General features: G+C 33.8%; 4 protein-coding genes across 4 annotated transcripts; 2 read left to right on the top strand and 2 right to left on the bottom strand.

The window, feature by feature from the left end:
- Positions 1–6: 6 nt before the first annotated feature.
- Positions 7–1,184, top strand: LOC130657308 (lipoyltransferase 1, mitochondrial-like). The gene has a single exon (XM_057460289.1). The coding sequence runs from the start codon at positions 132–134 to the stop codon at positions 1,176–1,178; it is 1,047 nt and encodes a 348-aa protein (XP_057316272.1). The 5' UTR covers positions 7–131; the 3' UTR covers positions 1,179–1,184.
- Positions 1,095–5,187, bottom strand: LOC130657766 (uncharacterized). Its single transcript, XM_057460769.1, has 6 exons — positions 5,085–5,187; positions 4,583–4,683; positions 3,932–3,981; positions 3,077–3,201; positions 2,544–2,699; positions 1,095–1,478 (listed from the first exon to the last, which is right to left on the bottom strand). Exons 1-6 carry the CDS (start codon positions 5,185–5,187, stop codon positions 1,291–1,293), a joined length of 723 nt encoding a protein of 240 aa, XP_057316752.1. The 3' UTR covers positions 1,095–1,290.
- Positions 5,188–7,614: 2,427 nt separating this feature from the next.
- Positions 7,615–13,903, top strand: LOC130657305 (uncharacterized). Its single transcript, XM_057460287.1, has 8 exons — positions 7,615–7,779; positions 8,530–8,756; positions 9,426–9,695; positions 10,183–10,293; positions 10,528–10,644; positions 10,917–11,070; positions 12,288–12,606; positions 13,393–13,903. Exons 2-8 carry the CDS (start codon positions 8,543–8,545, stop codon positions 13,756–13,758), a joined length of 1,551 nt encoding a protein of 516 aa, XP_057316270.1. The 5' UTR covers positions 7,615–7,779; positions 8,530–8,542; the 3' UTR covers positions 13,759–13,903.
- Positions 13,904–14,044: 141 nt separating this feature from the next.
- Positions 14,045–18,614, bottom strand: LOC130657310 (G patch domain-containing protein 11-like). The gene is made up of 6 exons (XM_057460291.1): positions 17,661–18,614; positions 17,495–17,536; positions 16,489–16,700; positions 15,655–15,759; positions 14,748–14,829; positions 14,045–14,285 (listed from the first exon to the last, which is right to left on the bottom strand). The coding sequence occupies exons 1-6, from the start codon at positions 17,929–17,931 to the stop codon at positions 14,227–14,229; spliced, it is 771 nt and encodes a 256-aa protein (XP_057316274.1). The 5' UTR covers positions 17,932–18,614; the 3' UTR covers positions 14,045–14,226.
- Positions 18,615–20,456: the final 1,842 nt, after the last annotated feature.

Genomic DNA, 20,456 nt, shown 5'->3' with positions numbered 1-20,456 from the left:
ATGCAACCATAAAGAAAAAATTGCAGCCTATAAACAAACTGATCAGTCTTCCCCGTCGTTCCCCAGGACATTTTATCCTTCAACCATAGCTGCCTAGTTAGGTAGCTATATATTTATTTAATATATTTGAAATGGGTTTTTTTTTTGGAAGTAGGAGATTTGCTGACCTGGCTTTAAAAAGAAACAGAATTTCTGTATTATATTCCAAGTCTAATTGCCCTTTTGAAAACCTTGCATTTGAAGATTACGTATACGAGAAAATATCGTTTAGTAGAGACGAAAAGTTGTTATTTTTATGGAGAAATAAACCCACTATCGTCATTGGTAGACATCAAAATACATGGAATGAAATAAATCTACGTCTTGCTGATACAATGCAGGTAAGTATATGCAGACGCAAAAGTGGTGGAGGAGCAGTGTACCATGACCTTGGTAACCTAAATCTGACATTTTTTACAAATCGCTCTGATTATAACAGAAGGGAAAATCTTAATTTTATTATTACAGCTTTAAATGAAATGAACAATATTGATCTTTCTCTTAATACAAAAGATGATATTTTACTTAATAATAGATTTAAAGTATCAGGTACTGCTGCAAAACTTGGGCTTAAGACGGCCTATCATCACTGCACATTACTTTGCAACACAAATTTAAAATCACTTTCTGGATTACTTAAAAGGTCATTTGGAGATATTGAAACAAATGCAACACAAAGTGTGCGTTCAGAAACTGCCAACATTTTTGACATTGATTATAGTTTTTCAGAATTATGCGAATGGTTTTGTCTTCAATATGAGAATTTACACTACCAAGGAATAAAGCTTCAAGCAGTGAATCCTTTAGAATTCCCAACAGTGTCAGAAAGAGTCAAAGAACTTAAAAGTTGGGAGTGGATTTATGGTAAAAGCCCAAAGTTTTGTGTTTCACATACAATTGCTTTAAAAGACCCATTGCCATATAAGATATTGTTTACCATTGATAAAGGTTTAATAGCAGACGTTAAAGTTCAATCTGAACAGCAAAATGGTGATGTAAGTGATGTTAATACAATTGTACAGAACTTGATTGGTGTAAAGTTTAGAAAAGAAGACATATTGTCTGCGTTGAACGCAACTTTAACATCTAGTTTTAATTCACATAAATGTAAAAAACAAATTTCAAATTGGGTATTCTAATTTTTATATTATTATTTTTGTTTCATACTTAACATAATTTAAAAATATAAAAACTTGACAATAACAAATATATATGAAGTTTATCATTCAGCATTTTAGTCAGATGTTTGCTTTATTTCATTGCTGGTTTTTCATCCATCCCATTCTTTGCGCAACAACAAGGAAGAAGGCATCGACACACACCTTGTAGCGTAAACGGACAAATATTACCACCCTCTTTTATATCTTTTGCTGTGAATTGACATTGTACAAATGCTGAGAATATGGTTAGAAAAAACCATGCTGCAATGAAGATTGGACCTAAAGAAATCGAAATAATAATAAAAAAGTGCCCTTAAATTGTTGTTTGCCTTTCCGAATTACAATGAAATTGCGAAATTAAGTGTGCACATGTAAAATGTTTTTTTTTCATTTTATTTGCGACAATTAAGGGAAGATGATAACGGCAAATACCTTACATAAACCAAGGAAAATTTTGTCTTATTTGTAGTAATTTTTTGGCTTCTATTTCACAGCTTAAAAAAATCTACGCAATTCCACGCAAAAAGGCACATTTCTCGAAATTCAAAATGTGTGTTAACATTGTTTATTAAATTTTTTTTGACTACGCGCAAAAATTAGTACCTTAAATTGATTATTTTATTCGCGAAAGGTTGTCTGCGCAAAAATTTCTAGGGACTTCGATTCGCGAAAATAAATCTTTAGAAATGACTTCTTCGCGAAATTACTAGAAATTTTAACTCCCCGAAACTTTTGAAAAAACAAAAGGATTTTTTCGTATTTTTTTTCTCTGTGTTTTCTCAGCAATTTCTTTTTTATTTTTTTTTTGTAGTTCATAAAAATAATGGCCACTACTATAAGCAAGTACCTTATCTCAATAAACACTCCTGAAACAATTTAAAATTGCGAAAAAGTAATAAGTTCGTAAAAAATTCACAAAAAAATATCTAGACATGACTGATTCGCGGAAATTAATCCTTGCGACTTGCATATTTTTGGACCTCGCAAAAATAAGTCAATAAGGAAATAGGTATTTAATATAAATAAACAAAAAGTTTTGTCAAAAATGCCACATCAAATATCCACCAAAGTCTGGGTACATATTGCAAGTACAAGAGGTAAATCAAAAAAAACGAAACACACATTACAGTCACCAGTGAAATACGGAGGGAGGTACGACTACATACTTCGAAACGTTAAAAACAAATACAGTAATTCCCGATAACAAGTCTGGCTATTAATTGCAGTAAGCTAAAAATCACATTTAACTTCTGTCTCTGCCTAAATGTGTGAAAATCAGTGTGTATTATAATTAGATCCACTAAGCTGCCTAGGATTTAAGTAGGATAAAAGACAAACACTTACTTAAAGCGCTTTGCTGCTGTATGGAATGATACTTTGGTAGAGTTGTGTCTTGGACTTTAATTTTATTTTTTAAGCTTACCACTAGGGCATCTCTGACGTATAAGAGAACTGAATAAACAACTATGGAAAAATTGCTTCGAACGAAGATGTCGATTCCTAAAAAAGGAGCAAATAAGTTAAACCAGAGTGTTTTTGTTGATAACGTCGAAGACAGTGTAGTGGTAGCACGTTCGACTTGTAATAATAGGATTTCAGGTTCGAGTCCTTGCTCCGGCCCACTTTCAATGTGGTGTTGTTCATTTATTTAAAGCTATTTACTGACCATCCGCGAAAATAAGTCCCCGCGAAATGCTAAAATTTCACGGATGAGCTAAACCGCGAAATTTAATCCCAGCAAAAATTTATCCCATTAAAGGAGCCTCTTTCCAATTACCCTGAAAATGCTGCTAAGCTCATAAATGTTCTGTTTTAATTTTTTTATGTTTCACCAGTTAAGAAATATTTTTTTACAAAAAATTATTCTATGAACTTACCACATAATACGAAGAAAGAGCCTAGTAAAGAAGTTGATAGTATAAGCAATGGACGCTCACATCTCCATGTTAGAGAACCAAATATAAATGCCATAATAGTCACTATGCCAGATATAAGTAATTTGCTAAAAATAAATGCATGACAAATTATATGTTTATTCTGCCAAGTTCATAAGATCAAACATAACATACACAAAAGGCAGAAAGATTTTAAATGTTTTGATACAAGCGAAGAAATTATTGCTGCGGACCTTTTTTCTGCGACTGGAAGCTTGTACGGTAAAAATGTAGAATCAATGTTTGCGTTTGGAATGAACACAAAAGAAAATGATAGCAAAATAATAATCTTTTAATCTGTCCAAAGACATTACTTTGGAATTACAAATCGAAGAAATAGAGAATTGCAGTGACAGTAAACGTACTCTTTGCTTCTGTATTTTGCGTGAACAATGTTGTGTTTGAGGTTATCGAGACATTAAGTTCAGTTGAAAATATATAGAGTAGCGTTCACACGTGTTTTTACTGCTTCTAAATACAACAAACAAAATTTCGCTGATGCACTGATGTTATTTCATAATCGAATTTTCTATCTTTATCTTTGAAACAAACATTGATGGAGAAGATGATGCGCGTTAACGTAGCATGAAAGGAAATAAATTCTGCTACAATCTCTTCCTACAAGAGAATATCTGATTCTAAATAACGCAACGTTTGTTGGAAATCGAACCAAATTTTGTTGTAAGAATTGTTAAATGCGCGCTAAGAACAAACAATTAAACTCTCGCGAGACAATTTGACATTGTTTTCAGCGAGCAAGCAATTTGGCGATGTCAAATTAACAAGACGGTAACTCACCTGGTTGTGTGTACATCAACCGCAGAATGAAGGATAAAAAGCGCTACCAGCTAAAATGATCGAATCATAAAACAGTGAGAAGTAAATCATTGAAACCATTGGGTGACAATGTGGAGATGGTGTTACTTAAAGGTAGAAACTTTCGTGAGACCAAATAATCGCGAACTTTATAGAAACTTTCGCGAATTGGCGGATTTTTGATTTTCCGTGAGAATTAAATTTTGCGATTTCATAGGTGTAAGGAGAAAATTAACTATGTATTATTTCACACACTTTTTCTAAGAATATGTACAAATGCAAGTGGCGAAAAAAAAAACAAGTTAACAAATTTCACACAAGTTTGAAATGCATCAAATGCGTTTTTATTAACGACGCCTTAGTCACAATTCTCATTGTCATCGGCAGATACTTTTTGCAAGAATATACTGTCGCACTTTGTAATAACAAATACTTCGCGAAACAAAAAGAACTTTTAAATAGGATATTAAAACACTTTGTTGAGTTAAAGGAAGAAACGTGTTTGCACGAGGACGCTTTCGTGAATTCTGACCTTCACTAGTCTCTTAAATTTTGCTGGGGATGATTAGTAAGATCAAAATTACACTACACACTCCTTAATGTTGGCTGTAAAGAAAACATGTGAAAACTTACAATTCCTAAACATTTTCCAATCAAAAAAACACCGAAGCGATATAAGGAAGTAGTTAGCACACCAACCACAAGACCAAAAGCCACGCTGGAACCGATGTGAACTATAAAACCATAATATGTGTTAATTGTCAAGGTCTTTACAATGATGTAAAAGCATATTTTAACAACCGTTTTTGTCCACAAAGGGCTTTGCTTAGCTCAAAGAGCTCTAGGACGAGGCACTTATGCATAAAAGAAGTAAAGAATTGTTTATATTTATAAAACGAAACTATGGATTTTAAATACTACAGTCATAAATAACTACTAAGCCCAGCTTCCAGTATACTTAATTTTTTCTAGTAAATCTAAGCATAATATGCTTATAAACGTTATGCTTTATATCAATAACACGTGTACCACATGTACTAAATCGGATTGGTTCGTACTAACCTAAGCAGAATTGGATTGGTTCGTAATAAACTAAACAGGATTGGATTGGTTCGTAGTAATATTTGGATCTTACCTTCTCTGTATCGTTCTTTATCACAACAATATTGTTTACGTAGAATGATTGGACTAAACACGTAAAACAAGCAAAATGCCAACCAAAAACCTGCTGCAAACATCGCAAACTGCAAAAAAGAATTTTAGCCAAATATATTTTATTCTCAAAAAAATAAATTTTGTAGGAGGCCTGGATTTCCTGCCTAAAAGCTCTTAGGAAAAGATGAGTCTGCATCGTAAAACGTAGGAGTCCAAGTGAGTTCAGTGGGATTAACCACCATGGCGGCAGTAACTTTTATTATAGTGACTTTGAGATCAACAGGCTAAATTCTGTGTATTTTCTACTTCTTATCCCTACGCGAAATCATTCATTGCAGATTAAACCCTGATTATAGTAAAACGTTGAAGCACTCACCCGTATGTGCTATCTCATAGTTTAACATAAATTTGAAGCACTCACCCGTATGTACTTATAACCAGTAAACATAACAAACAATCCTAAAAATGCTAATCCTTCAACAATGGCGACGTGGCGAAAATCACTAAAATGAAAATAATAAATCGTAAGAAATCGATAACGTTAGTTTTTTGAGGTGATATTAGGGGCCTTACGAGACTATACATAACGTGTTGTCCATAATTTTTCGTAAGCCGGTCGCATGAAAAACGCGCTAAAACTTTATTACAAAAAATGTAGCGAAAGCGACAACGTAAAAAAGAGCAAAAACAAATATGATTACCTTCCTCCTTAAACGCATCAGATTTTCTGTGAGTGGTAATTAAAACATCAACTTTGTATTGTCTTGTTAGTTGCTTTGGTGTGTACGAAAAAAAACAAATACATTCTCCGTTCTTGTTTTGTAAGGTCTTCAATATTATAAATCCACTCAAACTCCGCTGTTTGCGAAAGTTTTATAGACAATTTTAAATCAAAGCGAAGAAAAGGTCGCACTGCTCAATAAATTGCAATTAGTAATAATAGTTCGTCAAAGTCATGGACCAGCAAGAATATTTCTCAAGTAATACACACAAAGATATATAGATATGCATTTTTTATACAGTATAGATACCTTAAGGACTGGTGCAACGAAAAGAAGTGGATTTATAAACATTGCATTGCATTATGTTTGTATCAAGAAAAGATATTCAAAATGGTAAGTAGTCGCGAATTTTATTGCACAGGCTAGAATTTTTCGCGCAGATTGAATTAGCCGGCATTTTTTTGCATCATTTTATTAAATTCTGCGGACATTCAAACAATGTTAGATTGGTACGCTGGTGATTTAATTTAAACAAACTAGACGTTAGCCCGTGGAAAAATCCACGGGTTCGCCCGTCGCAGTTAAGCTACCATTTTGCGTGACAGACAGACGGACGGACGGACAGACGTATACGGGCATTATAATATAGATATGTTTTTAAAACGTAGCTACAAAGTTTAATCAAAAGTTATAAGCAGACCTAAAAAAGTACAATATATTTTTTTCGCAGGAAATTTTATTTTGCCAATATCTTAATTTTTAATTTTGTGTAATTCGCGAAGCTTAATTCGAGAAAAAATTAAGTTTTTTTGTCAGGATATACTGTACCAAATACCAGTTTAAATTACAAAGTTGTAAAATGTTTTCGCAAGATGGCAGACTCGTAAAATGCAGCGGCAAGCAAATAAAGTATACAGATTTTTCAGCATTATGTTCGTTACTCAACCGTGAAAACTGTACGAACATTTTGAAGCTAACATTTGCAACACAACAAAAATAAGCTCGTAATGTTTTTTCAAAAAATGGTAAAGCTAATAACATGTAAGGGCAACCGAACAGGAAAAAAAAAACATTTGCTAAGCATTTTATAAAAAATTTCCTTTAAAACTTACTTTGTGTTCAAGTATTCATCATATATTTTCGTGCTTCTGTTTACACTATGCTGGATTTTTTGCAAGTCAATCATTTCTCCAATTACAACAAAGTTTAATCTTTTTCCTTTTGTCTATCTTTTAATAATCAACACCTTTCTCATACTTTTTAAAAAAACATTTACTGTAAAAATTAGTCATACCTAATTCCTAGGTCTTTTAAAATAGAATTCTGTCCTTGGCTTCTTAGAAGACTGGGTACAAGGATGTTAAATCAAATGATTTCAATGAAAGGTAGCAGCTTGAAAAAGCGTTCACTGCAAGCTAAGTAGCTTTTTGCGTTCCGGAACAAGTCTGCAGAAGACGGAAGTATTAACAGAATGTTCTTTGTACATGGGAAAACAGTTTTGCATTTATATATATATAAGTTTTGTTGTGTGTTGCGGCTCGGAAGGAAGAATGTGGAAAATCTTCTCCATATGGCTTTAAACATTTTTTTTAAATAAATGCAAATTTGAACATTTTGTTATTATTTCCCGGGTTATGCGTTTACGTTGGAAATGTGCCTATAGGAAATATATTCACGAAACCGAAACGACTATGTACCAAAAATTTGTCGCTCGTTTTGCGCACAATGTTCGGCATATATTTACGAAAAAAACAGTTGAGTAAACTCATTAAATATTAATAAGAAAGCAATCGGTGGCCGAATAAACTTAAAAGTCGCATTAAAAAATACGCCGAGAAAAAGTAAAAGTTTATTCTTGTCGATGATACAATAAATCAGTAACATGTGTTTGATATGATTTTACTGGATGGTTATGTTTGTATGCGGAGGTCCTTATTAAGGATTTGAATTATAGTAGGTACCCCTTTTTGTATATCTAAGTTATGTTTTAAACATTTTATTTTCTAAACAGTTGTTTCGTAAAGAATAAGCCGTCTCCTTTTTTATTTTTCGTCGCAATGTTTTAAAGTGCAAAGTCAGATTAACCTCAAGAAGGTTGTAATAAAAACATTCAGCTGCTTAGTTTATCTCCAGTGTTTACTACATTTCCAGAATGAATTAGGTTAGCTTTTTAGGTACAAAATCTTCTTCATCCTGCCTCAGTTCCCTATTCTTAAGCAAGCGTTAAATTAGAAGATATAACAGTAAGCGACAGCAATGTAAGACTGAGTTATCAATTTTCTACCCATTTGGAAACATCAAATAACTGCGACCTGGTTTAGTTAGAGATCAACAACACTAAGCAAGACTGGACGTTTTGCTGGCGGCTAATGCAACCTATGAGGATAGATGCCACATTACCGTAATGATTAGGTGTCGTTCTTGAATAAATCCCCAATCGCACTCAAAAAGCACCCAGTTTAAAAGCCACGAAACATCAATACTTTATGGTGCATAGAATTTTTAGCAAGCCAAGCATATTAACATATTATTATCTGATTATTTTGATCATTTACTACGGTAAGCGTACAGAGAAAAAAAATATTCCAGAAAGGAGACTTGCCATGACAGAAAACGACTGAAAAATCCTTAATAATAACTAATCTATTGTTTGTCGCGTGGTGCAATGACATCCCCATAATTTTCCATCATTTTAACTTTTAGGACTTTTCAGGTCATGTTAATTTTCATATACCTTGCTGCGTTTATACACTACACAAGCGGTCAAGCATCACAATGGATAGACACATTTCAAAAAGATTTATGTCGCGATCGCTGGTCGCAAATGGACTGGCAATCTATATTACGACCATGTCGATTTAATACAGCCTTCGGTAAAAACAAATACGACGAGCGTAAAAGAACAAGTCCAAAATGGAGTCACACGACCAGTAAGTCATGTAATTTATAATTCCGCATGAATTCTTTTTTTTTATTAAAATTACTATATTTATATCGAAACTGAACGAACACGACAAGCAAGAAGTTGCTAGTGTTCCCACAAATCTAACTTTAAATCCTAGCACGTCCCTAGGACCATGTTGAACCCAACACTTTTTTCCCGTGGCTTCAACTATCAGAAAGTGTTAAGAATTAAAAGAGTACAATATACCATCTATATTTTTAATAGCTGCATTTTGTCTCTGCGCGATTTAATAGCCGTGCTGCAAACGGAAATACGAAATGCGATATATAAAGGACAACTGAACTCGTGAATTTATTCACGGGCGTCCAACTCTTTCTATAACAATATCGGTATGTTTTTAGTCGGCTAAAAGCGGGTCGTGCTAAACCACGCAGGAAATCTTTGAACTATGCGACGGAGGGTTTCCGTAATTTTTCCACGGGCTAACGACTATTCTGTTATATTAATACCCGCATTGTCAGTCAATTTCCCGACTTTATGCGAATGCGATATAATCTTAGTGATTTGTGAATGTTCAAAGTTCCTTTTTAAAATGCTCTCCTTGATAACGCTCTAACATATTAAAATTCGCATATTTCATGCCGGTAATAAAAATCAATGGAAACAGTTCATCCGATAAATATTTATAATTTAGGTCTCCATTTTGAAAAGACAGGAGAATTTAGTAAAGTAACTCTCCAGACACGTACCGGAGATGGGCGTAATAAAGACGTGGGCGGTGATACGTGGCGTATGTTTGTGCGTGGTGCTGATAGAGTAACGCCCTTTATATCTGATCTAAATAATGGCGTTTATGAAGCTCAATTCATTGTATTCCAGCCCGGGTTGTATAAAGTTGAAGTGGTGTTGGAATCAACTTTATGTGAAGCTTTCAAAGATCCTCCTCAAGATTGGCTAAAAAGAGGCAAGTATGACTAAAAACAGACGTCAACCAAAGTGATTTGGTGCAGGGTTGTCTAACATCGCAGTGACTGTTGATTCAAAGAAATAATTTACTGTATTTTGTTTATTCGTCCGCCGGGCTTTTATCGATTTTTTCATGAGGCGGTTAATAGAGGGAACGTTGAAAGGGGGGCGGTTAGGCAGACTATCAGTAGGAAGGCAGAGTATCACCAGGAAGCCGATATGGTTAATAAAGTATTGCGTTTCGTTTTTAATGTAAGTTGGAAACACACGGAGACCGGGAGGAAGAGCAATTAGTGCAATACTACTTTTCTATCGTTCCTGCAAAAAGTTCCTTGAAAGTGGAAATCTAGCTTTAATTTCGTGATGCCTGCGTAAGTGCCACAATCTCGTATTTGGGCTTCCTTTCCACTTTCGGATACGTAGATTATATAGCTCATGAAATGTTTTTACAGGTTAGCGACTAATATAATCCATAATATATTTAGATGCTAGGACCATAATATCAGATGAAAAGAATGCAGATTTATTATGGGAGCCTCTGCGTGGTGGAAACATTTCTTTAAAGATTGAAGAATCGCCGCTAGAAACTGTAAAAGGTAATACTTGAAATAAAAAATTTTGTTACTGCTTCTGAAGAAACACAAAATTTGAATATTTTAGTATCCCCGTTGTTGTAAAATAAGAAAGAATAATATATCTTGGTTAGTTGTATTTCGTTCTTCACCTGACATTTAAGCAATTTTTAGAATACCAAAACACTCCCAAAAAGGGCGACCGTTTGAGGTCGCAAAACGTGTCATCTATTAAAAATCATATATTTTTTATTTTAGCCTTAAGAAGAAATTTTATGCGATGGAAAGAAGACTGCGGTCCACAATACAAATGCGATCTTCTTTGGAAAGGATTTGGAAGATGGGCAAATTCAACATGGCTGCCATATATTGACGGTATAAACTTTTTATTTACAAACAATTACATCCAATGAAATATAATTATATCGCTTTCGAGAAGGAGGTCTAAAATGTTGTAAGCTATATATCATACTTTTTGCCTCTTTTACAAGTCTTTAATATTCTATATTTGATAAAAAACGTCTGTATACTAAAAACTTCCAGCTCCTCTTATATTTTGTTTTTGTCAGAAAGAGACAAAAAATCCGAGGCTGTAAATACTCAAGACTTACTTGAAAGGAGGTTATTTTTATTTTTTCCTTTTGTAGAAGACGATGATGGGGATACAGAAGAAGGACAGAATAGATGTTTTCGCGAAAAGGAAGGTGTTTTGAAAATGACAGGCGATTACATGACCAGAGAGATTAGTCATTTTACAAAAAATAGTTCACTTTGCAATGGCGTCTTTAAACGATGCGAAAGGTAGATGCAACTTTTCTCAAGAGGTTTTTTAAGGCGGCTATAATTTGACACCGGTCTAAATACAATCTCGTTCCATAACTTTTGTACTTCTTACGCGCTAGCCACATATGGTAAAGAGAAAAATAATCCCTGGGAACGAGATTGGTCTAAATACGCTGACTTTTATCAGGTGCTGTTTGTTTAATATTCACAGCGATTAATCACGCACAAAAAATACTTCGGACGTTCCCCTTATGAAGTAATGCAGAAATTGACGTCGATAAACGCTGTCGTTAAAAAGTAAAAGGCAGTTTTGCTTTAAAATGTCAACGGTAAACTAGGAAAAGGGGAAAGAAGAAACATGTATCATACGTTACTGTTAATTTCCCGACAACGGTAAACTAGAAAACGGGGAAAGAAGAAACATGTACCACACGTTACTGTTAATATCCCGATAACGGTAAACTAGGAAACGGGAAAAAGAAGAAACATGTACCATACGTTACTATTAATTTCCCGAAACTGTCCAGGATTAAAAGTTGTAAACAATTTTTCATTATTACTTACAGCACGCGAAGTAAAGGCTCGTTTTCAACCGACCGCATATTCTGCTATAGCGCAAAATTCTCCCGAGCATTCTTGTTGGGCGTGCGCTAACAAGAAAACTTGTGAGCTAAAAAAGTACTCCATCAGCCAATCATGGCACACTTTGGACAGAACACTTGGTGCATGTAGCTTTTTGGGGCAAAATTGATTTTAGATTTCTAACCCAGAACCCCTTTTATAAGAGCTGAAATTCGCCATGGCTTGAAAAACCCTTGGAATGAAGGTGCTTACATTTTATGAAAGCCTGATATTAGAGGTACTCGTGAAGTAATAACAAAACTAAAAAATAAACTTAGAAACTGCAGGGTTCTTGCTGACATTATAAAGTACGCTGCACCTACGCTGTCCCTGGGAAGAAGGTAGTTAAAAAGGGAGTATAGTATATATATAATAGCTGCATTCAGCCTGTATGTCCGTAAGAAAAGGCACACACGTGTAATTTAAAGACGGACGACCCCTTGGATTTTTCCACGGGTTAGCGACTAGTTCTATAATATTTCTTATAAAAACGTGTATCTTGTAACGTTAACAGAAAAGTAAAGTAAATCCATAATTGTTTAAAAGCTAGTGAAGCATGCTTTTTCTATGTTTTAAAAAGAATGTTTAAAGCAACATTTGTTTGTTATTCTTAGTGATCGAGAAGGCGAACAGCCTGACGCTGAGCTCTATAGTAAGCGAGACAAAGGAGAGTCTAAAGTATTTTCAACGAAAACCTATCTACACGAGTTGAAGGAGTTATTAAAGAAAGATTACATGGGCCAAAAAAGCGGATTGCTGTTGAACTACGGGCATCCTTTTGTTCAAAATCTCGGCTTTAAACAATACCGTTCATTCATTGACCGCGCCGTGCGCATTGTAAAGGAGAAATACAAAGGAAAACCACTGTGGAGGAGTATGGCGACAAAATGGAAAGAATCGCCTGCAGCGGAGGATCATTTTGCTAACCACCAGGTAAAACATAAACTTGATTGTTGTGTTTAAATACTCAATCTCGTTCCCAGGAAATTTTGCCTTGGCCACTCCGTAATAACGGCTCACTGGCCACAAAACTCTAAGGACGAGATTGTTTAAATACTGTAAAAATTTGTTCATGATCTTTTTATAACACATGAAAGAGATGAAGAATTGTGAATGCGAGCATGAGTGAGTGTGTCAGAGACAGGCAGTAAAAGTCTTATGTTAAAAGGACAAAAACATGGCATACGCATGCAGATATAAACCTGTGGATTTTCTAATATAACTTGCTTCAGGCTTCACCTTATTCGTAGTACATTTCATGATAATAAAAATTAGGAACAGGCGCAAAAATTGGTACTGTTTTGACGCGCACAATTGATAATCAGAATAATAAAAAAGATATTATATCACAATGCACGTGACCAGTATTTCGCTCCCTCCGTGATGGCATATATAGCAATTGTGTGCCGTTTCTAGTGCTGAAATGTACGTTTTTATATAAGAAACACGTTTATAAGAATAAAGAACTACAAACCCGCGAATTTTTTTAGAAAATTAAAAAGGTGAATTGATGAATTAACAAGGTCCTTTCTCAAAGAAATGGCAGGGGTCAGGCATTTCCTGAAAATCTCTTTAAAGTTAAGAAATATCCAGGCGGAACTCAGAAAGTAATTTTCTAATATATAAGATGTGTACTGCAAAATATCTTTAGTGTTTATAGCGACCCAACTTATATAGCGTTTGGTGACACACTACAGAATTCTTATTGTTTCGTTTCAGCGGATTAAATTGTTCAACGCATATGCGACATCGGCAATGTGCAACGCCGGCATACCTGTACTTGACGTATTCCAAATGACGGAATCAGCACCGCCAAACGATCGAGCTGCCGTACTAAGAACTGTCGAGAAAATAGTCACCAAATACTTCAAAGATCGTCCAACAAAAAAATGCACGAAGAAAAAGAAAACTAAAATTTCAAAACTGAAAAAACTTAACGAAACGTTAAATTTTATGACACCGCGAGATAAAATACCGGCAAACGAAACGTTAAATTTTATGACACCGCGAGATAAAATACCGGCAAACGAAACGATAACATCAATCAATGGCACTGCTCCGACAAATACTGGAAGCGCTTCATGAAGAACTAAAATAGTCACCACATACACACACACGCACATGGCATACACACGACGCAAAATTATATAGATAGATTATTTTTGTATAAAATACTGATTTTACAGTAACTAGGGTATTGTGTTAAGTGATAACATTCTTAACATTATAATATCTGGGTTTTTTTTGTGTTTTTTTTTAAAAAAAATAGCAGCATGTACCACACGAGGTCTTGTCTCCGGATCACTGATTATTGGCTCATGCTCCGGATGCGAAGATTTATCTGAATGTCTGATCATAACACCTCAGCAGTTCTTTTAAACTTCTTCCCAATGTGAATCTGTTCCTCCTTCAGTTGAAGGTAGTCACTAACCACGTGCAGCAAAAAAGCAATAAAACACTCCTTCTTACACCAGTATGGTGTGTATTTCTTACACCGATATGATGTGTACTTCTTACGCCGGTATGGTGTGCATACACCAAATTATTTTAATTTTACTCCTCATGAGCTTCAAAGGTAGCACCCGGACAGTTGTCGTTCAAATCTTTCGAATCTGAATAAAACGTTTGCGATATAGACACAGATTTCATAAAGCGGATCAGCTTATTATTACGGGCAACGAAACGGATTTTCTGATGACTTATAACCGATTAGGCGCCCTAAGCTCTTATTTAGTTTTTAAACTATTACGCCGGGCGAATATATGAACTGGGTGTCAACATTGTAAAAGTTACTATATATCATAAATGACACGTGTGTTTAATGTTTGCCACTTTTTGGCAAATAAGCGCCCGATTCATCCGATTCGGACTTGGTGCTTAATTATTCATTCGGCGCTTAAGCGGTAATTTACAGTAAGCGACTAGAAAAGACTACTGGAGGACCACAAGATTAAAAGAACGGTTGTTACATCACAAGAAAATTATATTGCCGTAGTCAACTTTTCCACATTTTGTATACGTACTTTAAGTGGAGCTCAGTTTAGGTCAGTTTTCAATTTTAAAGTCAAACTTACCATTGTATGCAGTGCCACACCATATGCAGTAAAAATGTGTTTCACGCAAATAAGCAGTCAAAGAGTTCAGTTTGATACCATCCTGTGAATAAAATTCAGAATTGAAATTAGCAAGCTACAACTTTTCTTCCTCAATTTGTAAAGCAATACCTAGTAGGGGAAAAATTTTACAGACATATTACTTTCAGGGTGTAATCCAGAAATATAAAATAAGGAAATCTCATTAAGGTGGTTTTAAAGTATTACTAAAATCTTATTCCTTCACAACTTGAAAAAATTGGGCTGTAACTCCAATAATTTTATAGTGAATATAACCAACTTCTGTAATAAATTGGAAAATTTGGGATAAATTTATAAATAGCCGTTTAACTGCTACTGAGAACGCACACCCTGACTTTTCTTTTCACGACGAACGCTTTTTATCTTACGTATTTGATCGTGTTGTTTTGAGTGAGTTTACTTTTGCAAACACTTTCAAAGTACTTTCTTTGTAGTACTTTCCACCCATTGCTTTCAAATGCAGCAGACTCTTTAAATCTTGAACAATATTTCGAATCTCTCAATCAAAATAACCAGTTTTTTCTTACTATATCTGTTCACCGTTTATTTATCACAGCACTTTTTTAGCTTGTTCGCGAAAGATTAACCCGATTTTTGATTGCTAAAAGTTTAATCTCACAAAACATTTGTGTGCGTTTAAGAGACTACACATAACAAACCATTTTTTTAATATATAATAGAGTTTACTCTCAAAAGCTCAAGAATTTTGACGCGCGCTAAAGTTTTGTTTTCGCAGTTCATCGCAGTGATTACTGGCTAATTGCTGTAGATCGTGTTAAAACTCGCCCTGAACTTCTACATAAAATTTTCAAAAAACAAAAAAAATAATGGAAAGAAAAAATATCACCTCCGGTTCATCATCCTCAATTTCGTCGTTTACTTCTTCCTCCTCTTCTTCTTCAGTATTTGTTTTGTATTTTGGCCATGACCACGTGTGAATAGGTTCCAATCCCTGCAGTAAAAAATACAAAGTACAGTCGGCCAATAAGAAAGCATAATTCTGGTCACAGGAAGAAATAATACCAAATTAAACTTGCACAAATGTCATTATTAAACCAAAACGAAAACCGTAATTAAGAAGACAAAATTTTGTTGGTTTTGCATTTTTTCATCAACTTTTTTTAAATCCACAAAAAAAGCTTGACAAAACATGTGCTTTTAAAATCGCGACACAAGAATCACAAAATTAAAACCCACCAAAACTCTACTTTCATGGTTGTATTGCTTATCATGGTGTTTAATTTCACGAAATGTGTGAAGAGAAGTATATTTTTAAACCTGTTATGAAGACTTCCATTAACACAAAAATAAATTGATTCCTTAAAAAATTCATCCAAATTCATGTAATAAACAAAATAGCATATTCTAAATTACTCCCCACCTAAAAGCCAATCAATATCAAAAATATGTTGGAAAATGACAAAAATAGCCCATGTAGAAGATTTAGATTTGGTAGAACATGCTGGTGTAAGCAAGTTTTCTGACTTTACACAAAAAATATGGATTTTTTCCTATAATTTACAGTCACAGCGCTATTGCTATACAATGACTATTTCTTTGCAGAGTTACCCACAAAATGTAATGTTCAGCTTTTAAGATAATTTTACCCTATCCTTATGCAATTCATAGAAAAGAGAATATTGAATCAATGTAAGGTACTCTGCAGATTCGTAATACTCACTTTAAGATTATCCAAATGTTGACAGGCCTTCTGACTTTTATACAAATCTGTGGAAATCTGTCGTTCATTAATTCTATCCCTAACTCTACTCTTGAAATCGCCTTTGAGATTTTCTTCCATTAATTTCCTTCTTTTTGCCATGATTAAGTGGGCCTCAATTCTCTGTTTCTTCCTCCTTGCTTCTTCCGATTCCTTCCCCAGTCCTTTACGACCTAGTGCAAAGAAGATAAAACCACATTATATTTTTGTTAATTTTTATGGAAATTTTTCTAAAAAAAAAAAAAAAAAAATGTATGTAAATTTTTGCAAATGGTGTACAATGATGTTACAAATCTGGCTTGTATTTTTAAAAGTTTAAGAAGTGGAACAAAATAAATTCTTTTTTCACTTGTACAACTATGGGTAATTTTTTATTCTATTCTCTAAAAAATTTAAAATTTCACATATGTTTTGGCTAGTTGATGATTAGCCATCTCTAATCACTTGATCTTGTTCTCACTGTTGATTACAAGGTCTTTTTCAACAGACAGAAACACCAGGACTCACGCAAATGCAAAATGAGGGTGTCATGCTATTGATAATAATGCAAAGCACTAATTAAAACCCAGTTCCTGCAAAGTAAGTTTAGAGACAATGTGTCATAAATATTCCCAAAATTTTATTTCACTTATTTAATATATAAATATATAAAGTTTCTATTTTTTCTCTAGATAATAGTAAATAATTAAGGTTTTCAAGATTCAGAAGAAAATGAGAGAAGTTAGATTACAACTGTTGAATGGCGAATAGATCAAATGCATATAGGCCTTATGATTACCAGTAATGCAACATGCCTTTTCCTGTTGTGTAGAAGTCAAACAAACTTAACATGTCTAATCTATTATATAAAATAGGGAAATAATGATGATTTTGACACACAATTACGCAGTTTTAAAGACATCCTTTTTATAGTTAATTACTTTTTGCAAAAACAACAACTTTTTGCTAGAAATTACTTTATTCTTACCCTCTTTAATGTCCAGTGGAATTGGATTTGATATGCCCTGCTCTAAAAAAAATGCAATTTCATGCATAAAACTTTAGTCCAGTATTTAACACCAATGATACTGCTGTATACAAAAGCATGTATATGTCTTTATTGATTAAATCTTAAAATGATCATTTCAAATCACCTTTTTTTCCTAGGCCCATGCCTTTTTTAAAGCCCATTTTCGCCAACATTGCAAATCCTTTGTTTGACTCATCTAAAGCCGTATTTAATTTTTCCTCCCTTTTTTCTGCTTCATACTGTTTGACAGGTTTTGTTTTTGGTTGGTTTTTTACTCTGGCTGATTCGACACGGTTATGCTTATTTTTGAACATGTCTGGCATAAGACCAGGTTTATGGTCTGACTGAAGAAATTTATCAGACATGTAGTCTTCATCGTCATCACTGCTTGGCATTATTTACATTAAAAAAAGTCAATGATAAACCAGAATTAATTGTTAATAGCACTTTGTTGCTGGACAAACAAAATTTCTTTTCTTTTTATGTGATGTTAATTTGACAATACTGGTTCATAAAAATAATTTATTAGTCATTTTAGAGACTTCTCTAGTACAATATTACAGAACTGACTCATCACTTAAGCCCTAATCATATATAAGACATTTATATAACAATAAGGAAGTTGTGTCCATCTGTGACCGCCAAAGTGGATATCTTCACTTTTTTATGTCGCTGAAAACGTCATGTCTAATTTGTTAATCCTTCTGATGTTATGGTGTGACGCCAATGCATTTAGTCTGACATCAACGCATTTAATAGGATCAATGCACTCAAATCTTTGAGGTCAAATAACTTGGAAACAAGTGACGTCAGTCATTTTTCACGACATGGGTAACTAGGGACAACTAGGGAACCCTAGGGACCTGGGACAAATTTGGGTAAGTTTCCCAAACCTGGGTCCCCGAATTAGTTTCGGAATAAACAGGTTGATGACATCATCAAAATACATTTAAACCACAATATTTCTGTAATCGTTTGTAAAAAGTACACGACCCAATATGTTTTATCTTATTAAACATTCATCAAAAGCATGATCATTATACATTTTCTTTATCAGCGCTTTAAGCTCTAAACGATGGAGGCAACGTGAAAACAAGTACCTAATTTTTTTCTTGTGGATGAGTTGCTGACGTCATCAAAATCCAAATGATGCTCCTTTTTCATTTTTATCCATCCTCAGTGGCTTTTTCTACGGGCTGTCTATATAATAATACAAAAGTTCGGGTGTCTGTGTCTTTTGCAAAGCAGGTTTTATTTTTTATATTTTTTTTATTTATAAAGTCTTTAAAACAATACCTATACAATTATCCTGTAATTTAACAAACTTTTTTCGTTTAAACAATATTGACGCCAAAGGAAAATATTATTAACATTAGTGAAGCCATTGCATTGCACTTTAAGTTAAATGCTAAATAACTTGAAAATGGATAGTAAAAACTACAGCATCTTATGCGTGGGCAACTAGGGACTACCTGGGACCAAATAAGAACCAATTTTGTAAGGCTAGGACAACCCACCTATTTTCTAAACAAACAGGTTAAAGGTTACCTTTCGCGAAAAAGAAAGTTAATTGCATATAAAAGAGCTTGAAAGGTTGTCTGGGAATTTGAATAGAAAAGAAGATTTCCTAATTATGCATGATGTCATGATTATGCTCTCAAGGGTGTTATATTTAACATTTTTGACAAGTCATATAGAGTTAAAAATGTTTTCTGGCTGTTCACTTTGACGCGTTTTGAACATTTCACAAAAAATTTCAATATTTAGTTACCATAATTATGCCCAAATGCTAATATAACTCATGAGGTCAAAAATTTCCTGAGAACAGATAAAGATTCTTCAAAAAATAAAAATATTTCTACAGAACTTTTAAAGATCTTTCATATTTGGTCCACTTAATTTTTCGCAGGAGGTACAACCTTTAATGAGGTCATCAAAAAAAACCTTTTAACCACAATATATCTGTAACTGTTTTTCAAAAGCACACTATCCTATACATTTTCTTGATCAGGGTCTTATTAAGAACTACACAATAGAAGCAACAGGAAAATGAATTTGTTAAAAAAAATGTGGATTGACAGGTCAAACTTTAAGCATTGATCCGATGCTATACATTATTTTGATCGGCGTTTCAAGCTCTATGCAATAAAAGTAACTGCAAAACAAACTGATAACAAAATTTCTTTGGACGTATCATTTTTATTTCCTTTTTGCCAAAGTAAAATTTACCACAAGCCTTTTATCGATTATTTTAAGTTAATATTAATTCACTATTGATTAAACTGCACGGTTTTCTTGCACAACTATTAACTAAGTGAATTGTCAATATTTAAAATTTAAAAAGACTTGTTCACCTGTTCCGTACGAAATTGACCCGTTGTACGAGGTTGGTCATTTTTCGCACTTGTACGAAGATGGGCAATTTTGTACGAAGATGGGCATTGCAATTGCTGTACAAAAATTATGCAACGAATAATTTGGTTTAGAAATGAATATCTAAGCATTGCTAAATACATTCAGTAAACATTATAATATCTTAAATATTCTCTGAACGTTAATTTTTGACCATTATTATCTAACGATTGTACCAACTTCGTACAACCTAAATAACTGTGTACAAGGTTGGGCAACGTCATTGCTCCCACTTAAAAATTGATTCTTTTTATCCATACTAACTTCGTACGACTTCAAATACTATATACGAGGTTGGGCCTACTTAACTTCTTTTAATTTATTTGAATTTTTCTGATTCGAACCAACTTCATACAACTGAGATAACTTTGTACGACGTTGGGCCTCCATTACTTTTTCTACTTAGGTTGAATTTTTTTTAACAATACCAACTTCGTACAACTTAAATAACTGTGTACGAGGCTGGGCCTACTTCACTTCTTCTACTTAAGTTGAATTTTTTTTAACA

The sequence above is a fragment of the Hydractinia symbiolongicarpus genome, chromosome 9 (genome assembly GCF_029227915.1).
Source record: "Hydractinia symbiolongicarpus strain clone_291-10 chromosome 9, HSymV2.1, whole genome shotgun sequence".
NCBI classification, from domain to species: Eukaryota; Metazoa; Cnidaria; class Hydrozoa; order Anthoathecata; family Hydractiniidae; genus Hydractinia; species Hydractinia symbiolongicarpus.
This window is presented reverse-complemented; position numbering and strand designations above follow the sequence as displayed.